This window comes from Salvelinus sp. IW2-2015, linkage group LG21 (assembly GCF_002910315.2).
Source record: "Salvelinus sp. IW2-2015 linkage group LG21, ASM291031v2, whole genome shotgun sequence".
Classification (NCBI taxonomy): Eukaryota; Metazoa; Chordata; class Actinopteri; order Salmoniformes; family Salmonidae; genus Salvelinus; species Salvelinus sp. IW2-2015.
Genome location: NC_036861.1, coordinates 5423316 through 5442726, shown reverse-complemented (window position 1 = coordinate 5442726; position 19411 = coordinate 5423316). Strand labels below are relative to the sequence as shown.

The 19411-nt window shown below is 39.8% G+C and overlaps 1 protein-coding gene across 2 annotated transcripts in view; it reads left to right on the top strand.

Annotated features, from left to right (window-relative positions):
* The window catches only part of spast (spastin), a 34413-nt gene extending 23141 nt beyond the window's left edge, over positions 1 to 11272 (top strand). For both annotated transcript variants that reach the window (XM_024013924.2, XM_024013923.2), the window contains 3 exons: positions 2885 to 2955; positions 3057 to 3097; positions 10700 to 11272. In XM_024013924.2, the coding sequence (XP_023869692.1) occupies positions 2885 to 2955; positions 3057 to 3097; positions 10700 to 10825 (238 nt within the window). In that variant the 3' untranslated portion in view covers positions 10826 to 11272. The remainder of the gene's footprint in view (positions 1 to 2884; positions 2956 to 3056; positions 3098 to 10699) is intronic.
* Positions 11273 to 19411: the final 8139 nt, after the last annotated feature.

Here is a 19411-nt window from a genome sequence, read left to right as displayed (position 1 = left end):
GATTTTCTGGATTTTTGTTTTAGATTCCGTCTCTCACAGTTGAAGTGTACCTATGATAAAAATTACAGACCTCTACATGCTTTGTAAGTAGGAAAACCTGCAAAATCGGGAATGTTTCAAATACTTGTTCTCCCCCCTGTATATATATTAATTAGAGGTCAACTGATTACGATTTTTCAATACCGATACCGATTTATTGGAGGACCCAAAAAAGCCAATACCGATTAATTGGCCTATTTTCTATTTATTATTTTACTTTTTTTTCAATTTGATTTTTTAAAATATATATTTGTAATAATGATAAATACAACAATACTGAATGAACAATMAACCTTTTTGTTTTAACTTAATATAATACATAAATAAAATCAATTTAGTCTCAAATAATAAAACGTGTTCAATTTGGTTTAAATAATGCAAAACCACAGTGTGGGAGAAGAAATTAATAGTGCAACATGTGCCATGTAAAAAAAGCTAACGTTTAAGTTCCTTGCTTAGAACATGAGAACATATGAAAGCTGGTGGTTCAATATTCCCAGTTCTTCAATATTCCCAGTTAAGAAGTTTTAGGTTGTAGTTATTTTAGGAATTATGACGCGTTGACTATTGTTGGTGTTCAAATACCGGAGAGTGAGACCAAATCATGGACGCTGGACAGAGTGGAATCAAGTATAGCAAAAAGGCAGTTTATTAAAGTCAAAGATATCTTGTCCTGCAGTTAAGCGTGCACGGACCTAATCATATGGCTCGGAAGGAGTCAGCTGAAAAGGGTGCTCAGACAGAGGTTACAGCAGATTTTAAGCATGGAATAATGTAGGTGGAGTCTTGTCGTCTCGTCTTCTGAATGGTCCCGAAGAGTTGGAGGCGGACCTGCTCTAGCCAGAGCAGGAGCCCCATTGGTGCACAGCAGAGTCCTCTGCTCTAGGCACCCGACCAGTAGAGAGGGGAGTGAAGTGTGAGTGTTCGTGCAATGAAATGTCTGTGTGTCAAGGAGTCGTGAGATAGGGGGAACTGGAACTGGCAGTTACTGTCTGGGGCTAGGGTGTTTCCCTGATTTGAGGGGTGCGAGCAATGACTTGAGTCAGGCGGATTAGTTTGGCGCTCTATAATTGTTTGTGCGGTTAGTATCCTTGTGACAATGGGGAACCATGTTTTTGTGCAACAGCAGTCTAGTCTCCTAGTCATGGGGTGTGTTGTGCAAGCTTTAATCCTATGGTCACAAGCAGGCTCTAAAGCAGCCTGAGGGCACTAAGGTCACCTAATGATGCTTAATATATGTGCTTGATATGAGCTATGTATATGAATATATGTATATATGACACTATCTCTCTCTATACCATTTGTATTTCATATACCTGTGACTATTGGATGTTCTTATAAGCACTTTAGTATTGCCAGCCTAATCTTGCGAGTTGATAGGCTTGAAGTCATAAACAGCGCTGTGCTTCAAGCACTGCTAAGAGCTGCTCGCAAACGCAGTAAAGTGCTGTTTGAATGAATGCTTACGAGTCTGCTGCTGCCTACCGCCGCTCAGTCAGACTGCTCTATCAAATATCACATCAGACTTAATTATAATAAACACACAGAAATACGAGCCTTTGGTCATTAATATGGTCAAATCCGGAAACTATAATTTCGAAAACAAAGCGTTTATTCTTTCAGTGAAATAAGGAACCATTCCGTATTTCATCGAACGGGTGGCAACCCTAAGTCTAAATATTGCTGTTACATTGCACAACCTTCAATGTTATGTCATAATTATGTAAAATTCTGGCAAATTAATTATGGTCTTTGTTAAGAAGAAACACAGTTTGCAACGAGCCAGGCGGCCCAAACTGTTGCACATACCCTGACTCTGCTTGCGCTGAACGCAAGAGAAGTGACACAATTTCCCTAGTTAATATTGCCTGCTAACATGCATTTATTTTAACTAAATATGCAGGTTAAAAAAAATATATACTTCTGTGTATTGATTTTAAGAAAGGCATTGATGTTTATGGTCAGGTACATTTGTGCAACGAATGTGCTTTTTTAGCGAATGCGCTTTTGTTAAATCAGCACCGGTTTGGCGAAGTTGAAGTAGGCTGTGATTCGATGATAAATTAACAGGCACCGCATTGATTATATGCAACGCAGGACAAGCTAGTTAACCTAGTAATATCATCAACCGTGTGTAGTTAACTAGTGATTATTTGAAGATTGATTGTTTTTATAAGATACATTTAATGCTAGCTAGCAACTAGCTAGCTAGCAGCTCATTGCAGGCACAAAGTCGTTTTGACGCTGCACTCGTGTAGCAGGTGGTCAGCCTGCCACGCATTTTCCTAATTACATTTACATTTTAGTCATTTAGCAGACGCTCTATGGAATGCAATGTAATCAGCATCGAAAAAGGCAGATTCCCGATTGTTATGAAAACTTGAAATCGGCCCTAATTAATCGGCCATGCCGATTTAATCGGTCGGCCTCTAGTAAATGTGTATATATACTACTTGTTAAACAATCTGAGCAATTGTATTAATATAAATAAATAACAACTGGAGCATACAAATATAGCTCAGTATTTGTATTATTTATTTTAGTCGTTTTTGCTAATCTTTATCAAGGGTGACAATTTTGGACCTGACTGTATAGAGACCTAAGAGATGTAGATATAGATCTTTTTTTATTTAACTAAGAACAAATTCTTATTTACCGGGGAATAGTGGGTTAACTGCCTAGTTCAAGTGCAGAACGACAGATTTTTATCTTGTCAGCTCGGGGATTCGATCCCGCAACCTTTCGGTTACTGGCCCAACGCTCTAACCACTAGGCTATCTGCGCCCAAACTTAATTTAATATTGTGGTATAATGGAAATACTTGGTATATGTGTAATCCTTGCAGAATGACAGAAGGCTATTCTGGCAGTGACCTGAACTCGCTGGCCAAAGATGCGTCCCTCGGTCCCATCAGAGGTAAGCGGCAAAATTCATTCAAACCTTTGAATCGATACAGCAATTGGTCTCTTTACAAATGTGTATATTTGTTTCCTAATGTAATCTATTTCAATCCTCAGAGTTGCGTCCTGAACAAGTCAGGAACATGGCCGCAAACGAGGTACGTTTACACTATTCACTGTATACGTCACACTAAGGCTGAATAATAAACCAAACACTTCGACCAATCAACCACTTGTATCCCAAATGCCACTTGTCAATATTCCAAAATTCAAAACCCATTTGAAAGCATTGCCTCCTTCTGCGACCTGTTTTGTAGCATGATACGCTATGAAACAAAACAGCATTTCTTTACTGCAGCACAAATGGCACCAAAGCAACTCACCAGTTGACTTAGCCTGCCTGCTCATAGTGCCTGCTAGCTAGTTCTAATGGATAGCTTCACTGACAAACACAAGGATGGAATTTAACAAGCTAGTGATTTTGGGCACTGATGAACAGTGTGTAGCTTGTCCTTCAATTACAGCATGCTGATAAAGTTGTAGATGTGTTCTCATAAATCAGTCTGTAGAACCGCATGTTTCTCTAAACAGTGTCGGGTCAGCTGAGCACAGCAGACTCTCTACTGCACTAACTTGTTTTCATGCACTTTTTAAAACGTAAAAAATACTACTCCTTCAAGCACAAAACACCTTAGTTAGATGTAAAATTGCAAGACCAAAACTTAAAAACAAATGATTATCTTAGATTCATTCTGACAATTTTGAGGGCAAAGTAGTAGTGGCCATGTTGTTGCTAGGTAACGGTTTAAAATTCATGGATAAAAGTTGCTGCCAAGGACGCTGAGTCGGCACAGTATGCCCACTCAGTAAAGAGGCTGCCAAAGGTTCAGTGGAGCCCTCGTAGACTCGACAACTAGCAATTGAGATTGACACGTGAACGCGCATATTGAGTGATGGTGTTCGGTTTGAGATTCAATGGCTATTTTTTTTTTTATTGAACCTTTATTTAAAAAGGCAAGTCAGTTAAGAACAAATTCTTATTTACAATGACTGCCTAGGAACAGTGGGTTAACTGCCTTGTTCAGGGGCAGAACAACAGATTTTTACCTTGTCAGCTCGGGGATTGGATCTAGCAACCTTCCGGTTACTAGTCCAGCGCTCTAGTTGTTGACTACCCTTCGGCAGCCTGTCTACAGAGTGGTCATCCTGTGCCAACTTGGCGCCCTTGGCAGCAAGTTCTACCTATGAATCTTGGCGTGTTATTTATTCGGGCATATTTGGGGTGGGCGATATTTGGGAAAACCTATTCCACGATATGCTACTCCAAATATCTGATATTAGCTCACCAATAATTCCATACTGTGCTATTTTTGTGCTTATTTATTATAGTCACATTCTCATAAAAAAAATGCCATACGAGTTTTTTATAAACTTTTATTGAAAAGTGATGCAAAAAAGAGTGAATCCCTTGTAAAAACACAAAACAACCTTAATGTAACATCTAGAGACATCACCTTAACCTTTTCATATAATCATTTTTTAATTAGTCATAGGAACCAGGGTTTGAGTTAATAATTTCTGGGGTTGAGTGTGCTGACTCTTTGTTCAGGTCCCTGGCAAACCAGACGCGACCAGAGCAGACTGACATGGAACACAAACCGGCTGCACGCGCGCCATCGTGCATAAATTAATTTTGTCCCCCCACACCAAACGCGATCACGACACGCAGGCAAACTCTCAACTAATTACATTTAATTTGGGGACAGATCCAAAAAGCATTAAACATTTATGGCAATTTAGCTAGCTAGCTTGCACTTGCTAGCTAATTTGTCCTATTTAGCAAGCTTGCTGTTGCTAGCTAATTTGTTCTGGGATATAAACATTGACTTGTTATTTTACCTGAAATACAGAAGGTCCTCTACTCCGACAATTAATCCACACATAAAACGGTGAACCAAATCGTTTCTAGTCATCTCTCCTCCTTCCAGGCTTTTTCTTCTCTGGACTTTATATTGCGATTGGCAACTTTCATAAATTAGGTGCATTACCCCCACTGACCTCGTCCGTCTTTCATAACCAATGAGATGGCACGTGGGTACCTGCTTCTATCAACCAATGAGGAGATGGGAGAGGCAGGACTTGCAGCGCAATCTACGTCACAAATAGAACTGACTTCTATTTTAGACCTTGGCAATGCAGACGCTCGTTGGCGCACGCGAGCAGTGTGGGTGCAATAATTTAATATATATTTCTGTATTTATTTTGCAACGCTTGCGCACGCAACGTGAGCGGTGTAGTCAGGGTATGAGTATTGGATAGATTTCCCTCAAGTCATTAGATGCAGGGGATGGGAATTGCCCCTTCGCTAAGCCCGCCACAGAATATTTGTGAAACCAATCATAGCGCTCCGTTGGATAGCAACCGTCACTAACCAGAATCCAATCCGACCAGGTCACTTTTGAAATGCAAGGAAGCCGTTGACTGCAGTTGCAAAACCAAAGTTTTCACCAACAAATAAATTGTTTAAATAAATTGTTTAAATGGCTAAATAATTTATCAGTGCGCCAGGGGTACTTACGATTGTGATTCCTGGACTAGTTTTCCTGGACTAGTTTTTGAATCTAAAATGATACTTTTGTTCCGTTGTTTTCTAGCTGGTTAGCTAGCTGCACTTGCCACCATTGAAAACACTGCTAACGCTAGTTAGCTAGCCAGTTAATTATAAATTGTTTCCTCCAAATGTATGTTAGCTAGCTATATTATGAATATAACTCATCTACTGTCAACATCAGGATACATTTTGAACTGGAGACAGCGTCCAAGATGGCCGACCGTTGTTTACAACGTAATCTACTCACGTTCGCATATGCCGTTTCGTTGTCACTGCCATCTGTTTTATAGAGCCGATAACACCTGCGCATTAGCACTCAGTGGTGGAAAAAGTACCCAGTAAAATGCTACTTGATTGAAACTTTTAAAATATTTGGTTTTAAATAAACAGTACTTAAGTGTCAAATGTAAATGTAATTGCTAAAATATAAAAAAGTATAAATAATTTCAAATTCCTTATATTAAGCAAACCAGACAGCACCAAAGTAAAGAAACGGAGAGCCAGGGGCACACTCAAACACTCAGACATAATTTACAAACAAAGCATGTGTGTTTAGTGAGTACGCCAGATCAGAGGCAGTAGAGATGACCAAGGATGTTGTCTTGATAAGTGCATGAATTTCACCATTTTCCTGTCCTTCTGAGCATTAAAAATGTAATGAGTACTTTTGGGTGTCAGGGAAAATGTATGGAGTAAAAAGTATATTTCTTTTCTTTAGGAATGTAGTGACGTAAAAGTTATAAATTGTCGAGCCCAAAGCATGAGTGGAAGTAGGGATAATGCGCATTCTATTACTCAACGAATACAGCAAAACGCTGATGTTTTTATGAGTATTACTCAACGAATACAGCAAAACGCTGATGTTTTTATGAGTATTACTCAACNTTTTATGAGTATTACTCAACGAATACAGCAAAACGCTGATGTTTTTATGAGTATTACTCAACGAATACAGCAAAACGCTGATGTTTTTATGAGTAAGTTCATGTTTAAGTTGTTATTCAGCACTGTCAACATGTTGTTCAACACTTATATAAGCTATAAAATGAGCTACAACCAGCACTGCAGCTGCAATCACTCGATAAGCTTGCGTTGTTATTAGCGGCTTGTCTCTTCTTTTTTTTTAAATCAAGTAATATTTCACTTTATCTGAACACCGGATTAATAACATTAATTGGTGCATGATGCAGAAATAATGCAGTGTGACTTGAGTTTCGCCATCAGCTGGAAGACAGTGTCCTCTTTCCTCAGTGGAGGGAGGGAGAGCGGGGGTAGAGGCAGCCTCACCGCTGCTTGAACTCTTTGGCCTGAATGCCAAGCGTCACGTCTAGAGGAAACCTGGCACCATCCCTAAGGTGAAATATGGTGATGGCAGCATCGTGCTGTGAGTTATGTTTTTCAGCAGCAGGGACTGGCAGACTAGTCAGGATCAAGGAAAATATGAACAGAGAAAAGTACAGAGGGATCCTTAATGAAAACCTGCTCCAGAGCGCTCAGGACCTCAGAAGGTGAAACTTCAACCCAGTCTATCAGGACAACGCCCCTAAGCACACAGCCAATAGCTGTGCAGCAAAGCTCCCCATCCAATCTGACAGAGTTTGAGAGGATTTGCAGAGAAGAATAGGATAAACTCCCCAACTATAAGTGTGGCAAGCTTGTAGCTTCATACCCAAGAAGACTCAAGGCTGTAATCGCTGCCAAAGATGCTTCAACAAAGAACTGAGTAAAGGGTCTGACTACTTATGTAAATGTAATATTTCCGTTTTTTATTTTGAATAAATTAGCAGAAATGTCTAAAAAACAGTTTTTGCTTCGTCAATATTGTGTGTGTAGATTGAGGAAGGACAATAACAATAATACATTTTAGAATAGGGCTGTAACGTAACAAAATGTAGAAAAAGTCAAGGGGTCTGAATACTTTCCAAAGGCACTGTATATGATCACACTGGTAATAGATCATTTGTTGTATTACTTGTGAGCATTATAATTAGGTTATTTTACTGCACTGATGGCCTGCATCTGATGGTCAGTCTGAGGAGAGGTAGAGAGCAGCGGTGAGGCTGGCTCACCCAACTCACCGTCCCTCCGCTTTCCCACTGCATTATTTCTGCCTCATGCAGCAATTCATGTTGTTACTCCTATGAAATATTCCTCAATATTAAAAAGACACAAGCCGCTAATAATAACACAAAGTTATGGAAACACTTTGCTATACTCATTCATTGCAGCTGCAGTGCTGGTTGTAGCATGAGTGGCAGTAGGCATAATGCAGATTTTATGGCTTATAAAAGTGTTGAACAAAATGCTGAATAACAACTTACACATTAACTTAAAAACAGCAGCTCTATACTGTATCCATTGAGTCAATTCTTGTCATGGTTTTAAAAGTTTTGAAATATCACTGTCAACTTTGCCGAGGCTTCTTTTTTACAGCTTATGGCTCCAGGAAACTGTGCCGATAGGGTGGTTCAAAACCATGAAATGGTTCAAAATGGGAACACTTTGCCTTCCCGGTGCTAAGGCTGTTGAATCAAGTCCACCGACCGCCAACGGCGCTAAACTGAAAAAAGTATTAATAGGAACGCAATGTTTTTATCATTGTTTTTTTTTTTACAGAAATATTTGGTGATCGACTACGAATGCCTTGGAGATATTACTTGTTTTTTTAATAAGCAGAATGCCACTTTTCCTGGTCTAGTAGAGATGTTCTCATTCCACCTAAATTATTATCCATTTAGCCACAAACTCTACTGTTCCTATAGCCACATTTCACCTAATTGTTTTTGCAAAGGACTTCATTTTCCTCAAACACGCACATATCTAGGGCCCTATAAAATCTGTGAGGCGGAGAATGGGGCCGTTATCACGGAATCCGTACATTTTAAAACGGAATTCAACCATATTCAAAACTGTATTGAACTTGGTAGGAATTCAATCTATTGAAAATATATTAATTTGTCCAAGAACAAAATGCATCAGTGATTTGTATTTTCCCTCAACTTTCTAAGGCAACACGGGAATGCCCCGGTCTGTGTGTGCGCTTCTGTCTACTTTGTGTAGCCGTTAGCAATGATGCTAATGATGACATCAACTGATTGATGGAAATTTACATAAGTATTCAGACCCTTTACTCAGTACCTTGTTGAAGCACCTTTGACAACGATTGCAGCCTTGAGTCTTCTTGGGTATGACGCTACAAGCTTGGCATACCTGTATTTTGTTTCTCCCGTTCTTCTCTGCAGATCCTCTCAAGCTCTGTCAGGTTGGATGGGGAGCGTTGCTGCACAGCTATTTTCAGGTCTCTCCAGAGATGTTCGATTGGGTTCAAGTTCAGGCTCTGGCTAGTCTCCCAGTCCCTGCTGCTGAAAAACATGCTGCCACCACCATGCTTCACCGTAGCGATGGTGCCAGGTTTCTTCCAGACGTGATGCTTGGCATTCAGGCCAACGAGTTCAATCTTGGTTTCATCAGACCAGAGAATCTTGTATCTCACTGTCTAAGAGTCCTTTAGGTGTCTTTTGGCAAACTCCAAGCTGGCTGTCATGTGCCTTTTACTGAGGAGTGGCTTCCGTCTGGCCACTCTACCATAAAGGCCTGATTGGTGGAGTGCAGAGATGCTTGTCCTTCTGGAAGGTTCTCCCATCTCCACAGAGGAACTCTGGAGCTCTGTCAGAGTGACCATTGGTTTCGTGAGCGGCGGGGGCCCATGTCGGCGGCTCTGTGTTGTTTAATCTTTGAAAATGAATTGAATTGGAATTCTATATTTTTACATTTCCCAGTTAATGAAGTTAATGCACGTAGTATACGACATGGACTGTAGGATTTGTTTTAATCATTTCAACCTATATTATTATAATTCCAGTATAATCATTCCAGGAATTGAATTCAAATTGGAATTTGTGGAATTGTTGAGGATAATATTGCATAGGGAATTGGATTCTTGGAATTTACCTAACATTGGAATTCAGACGACTGGAATTATAATTGAATTTACTGGGAGAGAGAATTTAATTAGAATTGAATTTATGTAATTTATCCCAACCCTGGTATTTACACCCAAAAATGAATAAAAAAATGATCTGATGTGGTTTAAGCATTGTTGTGGACTTTTAGTACATCCAATTTTGTTGTTTTTCTTCAAATAAAAGTAGGATTATGAGAGCGAAAACCTGAAGGAAGAAACAGGAAAATCCGAAACCTGTAAAAACTAAACAGAGAAAATGGAATTTGAGAAAGAAATTAACAGAATTTAAGCAAAAAATCCTCAAGTCTCTGTCACCTGTAAAAGGTCAAATGATTATTCCAGGATTCTCTGATTCTTTCCATAGCCACAAGGAGTAGGGGTGCTGAGGGTGTTGCAGCACCCCCTGAAAAATCTGAAGATCACTTTTATTTATTTATTTTTAAACGACTTAAAAAATATACATTTGTCACAAAAGTAGTGCACTGGGCCTTTACTAGTCCTGTATTGGTGGACCAATATAGCTGTCTGTAGCACAGATATCTTCCCCCTAAAATCTTCCAGCGGCTATGACTCTTTCTGAGCCTCTAGATGCCTCAGCACAGTGAGTCTGACATAGTTCCTCTGACATAATGTATCCTAGTCCCGTCCTTCTTCAGACTCATTCCTTCGTCCTTCAAGTTGGCCCCTTCCTCCTTCAACTTGCTGCGGCGGTGGTGAGGCCCCTGCAGGACCTCTATTGGTTCCATTGCAACAGGCATGCTCAATTATTTGCAGCATTCACAATGTGCATCATTCACAAAGTTAAATATATACTTTTAATGAAAAACCTTGCCTGTTTATATATCGTCCCAACTAAGTGTCTTGTGTTGTCCATCTTGTCTTACTTTTTTTTTATCCCTGCACCCTCCCCCACAGGAGGCCTTTTGCCTCTTGCCAGGCCATCGTTGTAAATAAGAATTTGTTCCTAATTGACGGCCTGGTAAAATAAAGGTTACATTTTTTAATATCTCTTAATGGTTGCAAAACGTTTTTTCTACAGAAAATGAAAACGAGCGCTTCTCATTGGACAGGTTCAGGTGTTCCCTCACAGTTTCATTCGGTTTTCTTATGTTTGCTGTGAATGAATGAACCACTCTGCTGTTGTTGCACTCTTCGTCACTGGAGTGTTCTGTGCCTTTTGTGCAGGTGAGGAATATCAGGTTCCCTGATTTCGTGGAGTCACTGAAGAAGATCAAGAGGAGTGTCGGACCACAAACGCTGGACCTGTATGTGCGCTGGAACAAGGACTATGGGGACACCACTGGTGTATGAGACGAGAGGGGACACATACAGTCTCTGTCCTAACCCTGAACCTCCATTGAGGCAGTGGATTGAAAAGTGTTTTGAACAGAGTTGTTTTTGTTATTGTTTTACTTTAACGCAAAGGTCATAGGACTGTTCGAATAAACTATTTATTGTGTGTTATGATACGGCTGTTGTCTTCCAGACTATTATAGTCACAGTGATTTTATAAATAAATACGTATAAATATCCTTCAATTTGAAATTATTAATAAAACGGTACATTGAGACAAGGCACATGTACAGTGCATTCAGACCCCTTAGCTTTTCCCACATTTTATGTTGCAGACTTATTTTATTTTTTAAATTCCCTTATCAATCTAAACACAATACCCCATGATGACAAAGTAAACACATGTTTTTAGAAATGTTTGCAAATTTATAAAAAAAATAAGTAAAAATAACATTTACATAAGTATTCAGACCCTTTACTCAGTACTTTTTTGAAGCTCCTTTGGCAGCGATTACAGCCTTGTGTCTTTGTTATGACACTACAAGCTTGGCCCACCTGTATTTGGGTTAGTTTCTCCAATTCTTCTCTGCAGATTCTCACAAGCTCTCTCAGGTTGGATGGGGAGCGTTGCTGCACAGCTATTTTCAGGTCTCTCCAGAGATGTTCGATCGGGTTCAATTCCAGACTCTGGCTGGGCCACTCAAGGACATTCAGAGACATGTCCTGAAGCCACTCTTGCGTTCTCTTGGCTGTGTGTTTTGAGTCGTTGTCCTGTTGGAAGGCGAACCTTCGCCCCAGTCTGATGCCAGGTTTCCTCTAGACGTGACGCTTGGCATTCATGCCAAACAGTTCAATCTTGGTTCCATCAGACCAGAGAATCTTGTTTCTCATGGTCTGAGAGTCCTTTAGGTGCCTTTTGGCAAACACCAAGCGGGCAGTCATGTGCCTTTTACTGAGGTGTGGCTTCAGTCTGGCCACTACCATAAAGGCCTGATTGGTGGAGTGCTGCAGAGATGGTTTTCCTTCTGGAAGGTTCTCCAGTCTCCACAGAGGAACACTGGAGCTTTGTCAGAGTGACCATCGGGTTCTTGGTCACCTCCCTGACCAAGGCCCTTCTCCCCTGATTTGCTCAGTTTGACCAACCAGCCAGCTCTAGGAAGAGTCTTGGTGGTTCCAAACTTCCTCCATTTAAGAATGATGGAGGCCATCATTCAATGGTGCAGACATTTATTTGGTACCCTTCCCCAGATCTGTGCCTCGACACAATCCTGTCTTGGCGCTCTACAAACAATTCCTTTAACCTCATGGCTTGGTTTTTGCTCTGACATGCAATGTTAACTGTGGGATCTTATATACAGTAGACAGGTGTGTGCCTTCCCAAATCATAATTCCCAATCAATTGAATTTACCACAGGTGGACTCCAATCAAGTTGTAGAAACATCTCAAGGGTGATCAATGGAAACAGGATGCACCTGAGCTCAATGCCGAATCTCATAGCAAATGGTTTGAATACTTATGTAAATAAGGTATTTCTGTTTTTATTTTATTTTTTAAATCTGTTTTCGCTTTGTCATGGTATTGTGTGTGTAGATTGACGAAAAAATAATATTTGATCAATTTTAGAATGAGGCTATAATTGAACACAATGTGGGAAAAATCAAGGGGTCTGAATACTTTTGAATGCACTGTACATAAGTATCCCATTGTACATAACGTTTGTGTGTAACATCCCTCCAACAAGAGAGACCTTAGTCGTGTGCATGGTAGCATGGATTTGTGCCTTCGTTTTTTGGTTTTCAAAACAAAATGGTGCTTCTTCCCTTTTCTCTGGCCATTCACCTTAGTGACAGCAGCCCTTACAAATAAAGATTGTTTTGAAACTGCAGTAAAAGTGCAGTAACTGCAGTCGACTGGTATTTTGGACGAAGTAATTGCTGAATAACTGCAGTGTACTGCTGTTATTCTGCACTTTAACTGCAGTTACACTGCAAAATTACTGTAGTAAAAGAAACGGTGTTATTTTGGATGCAGTATTTGCAGCATACTGCAGTTCTACTGCACTCTAACAACAATTTTTGTTTTCTTACGGGAGGGTTTTTAAAATGGACACTGCGTTTTGACTGAGATGCATTGGAATACTGTGCCAATATGCTTGACATCAAGACTCAAATTCAATCAATGACAGATGGGGATACCGCAATGTGGCTTCTCTCAGAATGTTAACACTGTTATAGGTGTGGTTTGGCATCAATATAGAACAATGTCTGTGAAAACAGCTCATTGTGGTGTTGATTTTAAACTTGATTCACACTTCCAATATAGCATAAACATTCCAAATTAATCCCGATGCAGTTTAACTTTATCTGCAACTGATTTAAAAGGGGTCTTGTGTTTCCTTTGGGTAAACCAGCTTAAACTGTTTTGAGTAGCATCCCACTGGACCACACTGCTTGAATCAACATTGTTTCCACGTCATTTATATGAAATGACATTGAACTAGCGTGTAATAGACATCGAATTGACGTCTGTGCCCAGTGGGATACGTTTACGATGTCAAACGTAAATCATGGCTTTTGTAATGCATTTGTATAAAATATGAAAGGGTACCCCCCCACACACACACTTTACAAAGTATGTGTTTCTGTGTATAGAAGGATTTGCTGTGAATGATTCTAGCTTCTCAGTAAAATGAAATAAAAAATATAATAACTTTTTGTGTCATATGTTGCAAACAGTTGCTAGGTTAACTCTTTTTGTGTGGTTGTTAAGCTTGATAGTTATGAGGCAGCACACCACTGCATTATTTGTTGCTTGTTTACACTAATATTTGATTGTTACATTTGGATATCATGGTTTGAATCGCCTATTCCTTTCAAACTCAACTCTGGACCTCGAAGCCAGTTCCACTGCTTTCTTTTCATTGTCCCCCTCTAATTAGGGACTGATTTAGACCTGAGACACCAGGTGTGTACAATTAATGATCAAGTAGAACAGAAAAGCAGCAGGGTCTGGACCTTGAAGGGTAAGAGTTGAATACCCCTGCCCTACTCATTGAACGTAATGCTGTTGTCCCACTCCAAACCAAGAGGGGGCAGCAAAGGTTAGTGTATACAATAGACTATTGGAGACACTGAAATTGTGAATGCTTATTTATTCAAGGTAACATTTTGCAGAAATCTGCCCTGTATATGCTCTGATGTAGCTTACAACAAATTTGACAGGATTGTGTAAAAAAAAAAAAAAAGGGTATGCAGGCAAACTCATCATTTTTTTCTATTTTTGTTATAACTAACCTTGTCAAATGTGTTGTACAACCTGAGTGTTAACAGGGCCATTGTGACTTATAAAGTGATTTGGGTTTCCATACTCTCAAAGTCTTAAAAAATAAAATAAGGACGTCATACTATACATGTCACATACAGGACCTCATATTCAGAAATGCTTCATTCACAGCAATGCGTTACACGTCTGCCACGCTGATCCTAAACACTGGCGCCCCTCAGGGGTGTGTACTTAGTCCCCTCCTGTACTCCCTGTTCACCCACGACTGCGTGGCCAAACACGACTCCAACCCCATCATTAAGTTTGCTGACGACAACAGTGGTAGGCCTGATCATCGACAACGATGAGACAGCCTCAATGTGAGCAAGATAAAGGAGTTGATCGTGGACTACAGGAAAAGGCGGGCCGAGCAGGCCCCGATTTAACATCGACGGGGCTGTAGTGGAGCGGGTCGAGAATTTCAATTTCGTTGGTGTCCACATCACCAACAAACTATCATGGTCCAAACACACCAAGAGGGGAGACTGAAAAGATTTGGCATGGGTCCCCAGATCCTCAAACATTTCTACAGCTGCACCATTGAGAGCATCCTGACCGGTTGCATCACTGCCTGGTATGGTAACTGACCGTAAGGTGCTACAGAGGGTAGTGCATACGGCCCAGTACATCACTGGGGCCAAGCTTTCTGCCATCCCAGGATCTATATAATAAGGCGGTGTCAGAGGAAAGCCCGTAAAATTGTCAGAGACTCCAGTCAACCAAGTCATACTGTTTTCTCTGCTACTGCACAGTAAGCGGTACCGGAGCGCCAAGACTCGTACCAAAAGGCTCCTTAACAGCTTCTACCCCCAAGCCATAAGACTGCTGAACAATTAATAAAATGGCCTCCGGATTATTTACATTGACCCCCCCCCCCATTTTGTTTTGTACACTGCTGCTATTCGCTGTTTATAATCTATGCATAGTCACATAGACACCCCTACCTACATGTACAAATTACCTCAACTAACCTGTATCCCCGCACACTGACTCAGTACCGGTAACCCCTGTATATAGCCTCGTTATTGTGTTAATTTATGATCATTTTTTTAACTTTTGTTTATTCTGTAAATATTTTCTTAACTCTTCTTGAACTGCACTGTTGGATAAGGGCTTGTAAGTTAGCATTTCACAGTAAAGTTTACACTTTGGCGCACACATATTTGGCGCATGTGACAGTTTTTTTATGTGTGTGTTTTGTTGTTTGCCCTGTCTTTTCACTATATTCACCATTAACACTACCTCCCCCATTTTTCTGTTTTTTAAGGTGAACTGCAAATTCCTCTATCGTGGTTAATCCTTATTGTGGCTAGCTTCACACAGGTGTTATCTAGACGGCAAAAACAGCCTGGAACAAATGTGAGAAATATTGTGCCTGTTGCATTAACTGTTTCAAGGCAGGGTCCTTAAAGACAGGGCATCCCTGTCAAAATAAGGATGGGACTATTTATCGTTAGATCACTCTAATAAATCTTATTTCAGAGCACAATCTAGAACTGTATGTTTCTAACTGAAACTTGTCTTATTGAAGCATCTCCCCCGAACTATAGATTTTGTCATTCTTTGAGACGAGGGGGGAAAAAAGGTGGAGGGACAGTTACTATTTTTCGAATGCTCTAAATGGCGGGGACATCTGTCGGTCATCTCAGTTACTTTAAACATCATGCTGTGTTGTTAAAATGTCAACTATCTGCTTGTCGAAACCCTTTATAGACACGAAAGCCGTGTCCTACTTGCTTAGCTGATTTCTCAGAATTTCTTTTAATCATTCATCCAAATTATAACAATTGTGATCTCAGGTGATTTCAAGTTACATATACAGTGCCTTCCAGCCGGAATTTAAAATGGATTAAATGTTTTTTATGTCACTGGCCTACACACAATACCCCATAATGTCAGTGGATTTTTTATTTATTTTTTACAAATAAATTCAAAGCTGAAATGTCTTGAGTCAATAAGTATTCAACCCCTTTGCTATGGCAAGCCTAAATAAATGCAGGAGCAATAATTTGCTTCACAAGTCACATAATACGTTGCATAGACTCACTCAGTGTGCAATAGTAGCGTTTAACATGATTTTTGAATGACTACCTCATATCTACCGCACGCACACATTTACATTGTAAGGTCCCTCAGTCGAGCAGTGAATAACAAATACATTGAATATCCCTTTGAGCAGGGTTAATCAATAAACCCAGTTACTACAAAGATACAGACGTCCTTCCTAACTCGGTTGCTGGAGAGGAAGGAAACCGCTTAGTGATTTTCACCACGAGGCCAATGGTGACTTTAAAACAGTTACAGAGTTTAATCGCTGTGATAGAACTGAGGATGGATCAACAACATTGTAGTTACTCCACAATAGTAACCTAATTGAAAGAGTGAAGAGAAGGAAATCTGCACAGTATTCAAATATTCCAAAACATGAATCCTGTTTGCAATAAGGCACTAAAGTAATACTGAAAAAAACTAACATTTTCAACACATTACTGAGTACCACTCTTCATATTTTCAAGCATAGTGGTGACTGCATCATGTTATGTGTATTCTTGTAACCTTTAAAGACGGGTGTTTTTTGGMATAAAAAATAAATGGAATGGAGCTCTTTCCAACAGACACTGGGAGATGAAGTCATCTTTCAGCAGGACAACAACCTAAAACACAAGATCAAGTCTACACTGGAGTTGCTTAACAGGAAGACAGTGAATGTTCCTGAGTGACCGAGTTACAGTTTTGACTCAAATCTGCTTGAAAATCTATGGCAAGACTTGAAAATGGTTGTCTAGCAATGATCAAGAACCAATTTGACAGAGATTGGAGAATTTTGAAAAGAATAATGGGCAAATATTGTACAATCAAGGTATGCAAAGCTCTTAGAGATTTACCCAGAAAGACTGCCAAAGATGATTCTAACAAGTATTGATACAGGGATATGAATATTAATGTATATGAGATATTTCTGTATTTTATTTCCAGTAAATTTGCTAAACTGTCTAGAAACATGTTTTCACTTTGTCATTATGGGGTATTGTGTGTAGATGGGTGAGGAAAAAAATATATTTAATAATTTTTAATTCAGGCTGTAACACAAAAAAAAAAAGTGGAATAAGTCAAGGTGTATGAATACTTTCTAAATGCACTGTAGATAATCAAAACAATACTATGATGTTTTTGAGTCTATTGAATTAAATGGCCCCACAACCGTGGCCATACTTTGGACCTAGTGAGTACACACAGACTCAACATGGAAATATCCTCTATTGTTGATGTAGCTTTGTCTGACCAATACTGTGTATGTTTCACTGCATTGACTCCCACAATGCAATATGTTAGAGAGTATTGTTAAAAAGCGTTGTCTGACATCTGAAGTAGCTAAGAATTTAAGAGGTTATATAAATGATATGCCACTGCCTATTCTACCCTCCTCTTCTGATAATCTTGTAAATTATTTGTATACCAAGTTAAATGTAACCATTGATGCTGTTGCACCAATCAAATTTTAAAAAGGTAATCCCTAAACGGAAACCTCCTTGGAGGAATGAGGAAATAAATCCACTCAAGAGAAACTTTAGAAAGGCTGAATGGGTATGGAGGAAGTCGAAATTACAGGTCACTTTGATATTTTAATAGAACACATTGCTAATTGCAATAAGGCAATTTAAAATGCTAGACAAGCTCGTTTCTCCATATTGATATCGGACAATCAGAATAATCAGAGGGTGCTCTTGTCCATTCACCCTTAGAATGGCTCACATAAACAATCCATGTCTCAATGGTTTCAAGCATTAAAAATCCTTCTTTAACCTGTCTCCTCCCCTTCATCTACACCCGATTGAAGGTGACATCAACAAGGGATCATAGCTTATTTGTAGACTTTCGCCTGTGCGCAGCGCCTCCAAAAATGAATCTATCAGCACTTCACTCAGTGTGCATAGCTCCCCTGCCAGGCAGTGTTACTGCGAGGTGGGACATAGGATTCCTATTTATTTGTGCAATTAGCAGCTATGAAACAAAACAGGAGAAATACTTTGAAAACAGCTACTGCAGCATTTTTTCTTATCCTAACTCGCACATGTACTCATACTTGACTTTTGACTTTTTATTCACGAATGTATTGCTTGCATAGTAGAGCCTTACAAATTGACCATCCGCCAACATGGCTGGTGAAATATTACTTTTTTACCCGCCAATACCTAAACCTACTCGCAGGTTGTGGGTGTTCATTTCATGCCCTGATTGAGCGTCAGAAGAAAGATGTGCCTTTTTAAGCTTCGTGCCTTTTAGCAAACTGCAAACGGAACATAGCTGTCTAATGTGGCGTTTTCTGATACAGATCTATTTCTGGTCGAAAACATTATGCGGCAGACCAAATAAGATTAGGAAATAAACATTCACCCATAGTCTCATCCTCCTTTTAGCCCCAATCTGGATCATCTCGCGCTACTCATCTGCTTTCCATTACAAACTATACTGACAAGAGGAAACCTGTGTGATCTCTTTCAAATGCAGCCTTGTTACAAGCCCTACTGCTTCCTTCCCATCTTGAAGTAAGTAATCAGTGTGTATAAATAAAGTCTCTAGCTACCAATCCAACTTTGTCAGCTCAGGCAGGGAGAAGGACAGAAGGAATGATACAATTAAGTATTTTAACAGGACCATGAGTTGAATAGTGTTTTTTTACCCATCAAACCTTCTCAGCGTATTGCTCCAGAGGGAAAAGAGATGATAGGAAGCTATTCAATGCATCCCCTGTAAGTATGTGCTCTATAAATAAAGTTTGATGAATGAGTATATAATCTTGAGACCAGGGCAAAAAATGTACTGATTTTTTTTGACCAGCCACTGAGATTTTTTACCGGACACATTTTTTGGGGGCACCATACATACATAAAAAACACACCAACATGCTTTGTAATGTTTCTAAAACAATAAATGTTGCTCAATTTCATTTCATTTTTTGTGACCTGAGTCTTTTAACCGAAATATCAGAGACAAACTGTTCAGCTGCCCCTTTAAGGGCGATTGGTTACCTTAGTAACTGGGGCACTTGAGTCCTGTCACCTGTGTCTCTGGTCATGTCTACACTTGACACTTGCATGCAACTTCTGCTATCATAATACGAAGATTGCATTGAAAAGACAGGTCTGGATGCACAAAAGTGGCTTTGTGGTCTGATTGTGTTCAGAGCTGGCTACCCACTTCAGGAGGTGGTAAGGAATGCAACCTGTACAGATTTCTCCTCAGTCTGGATGAAATCAGGCTACCGAAAGCGCATACAGTGG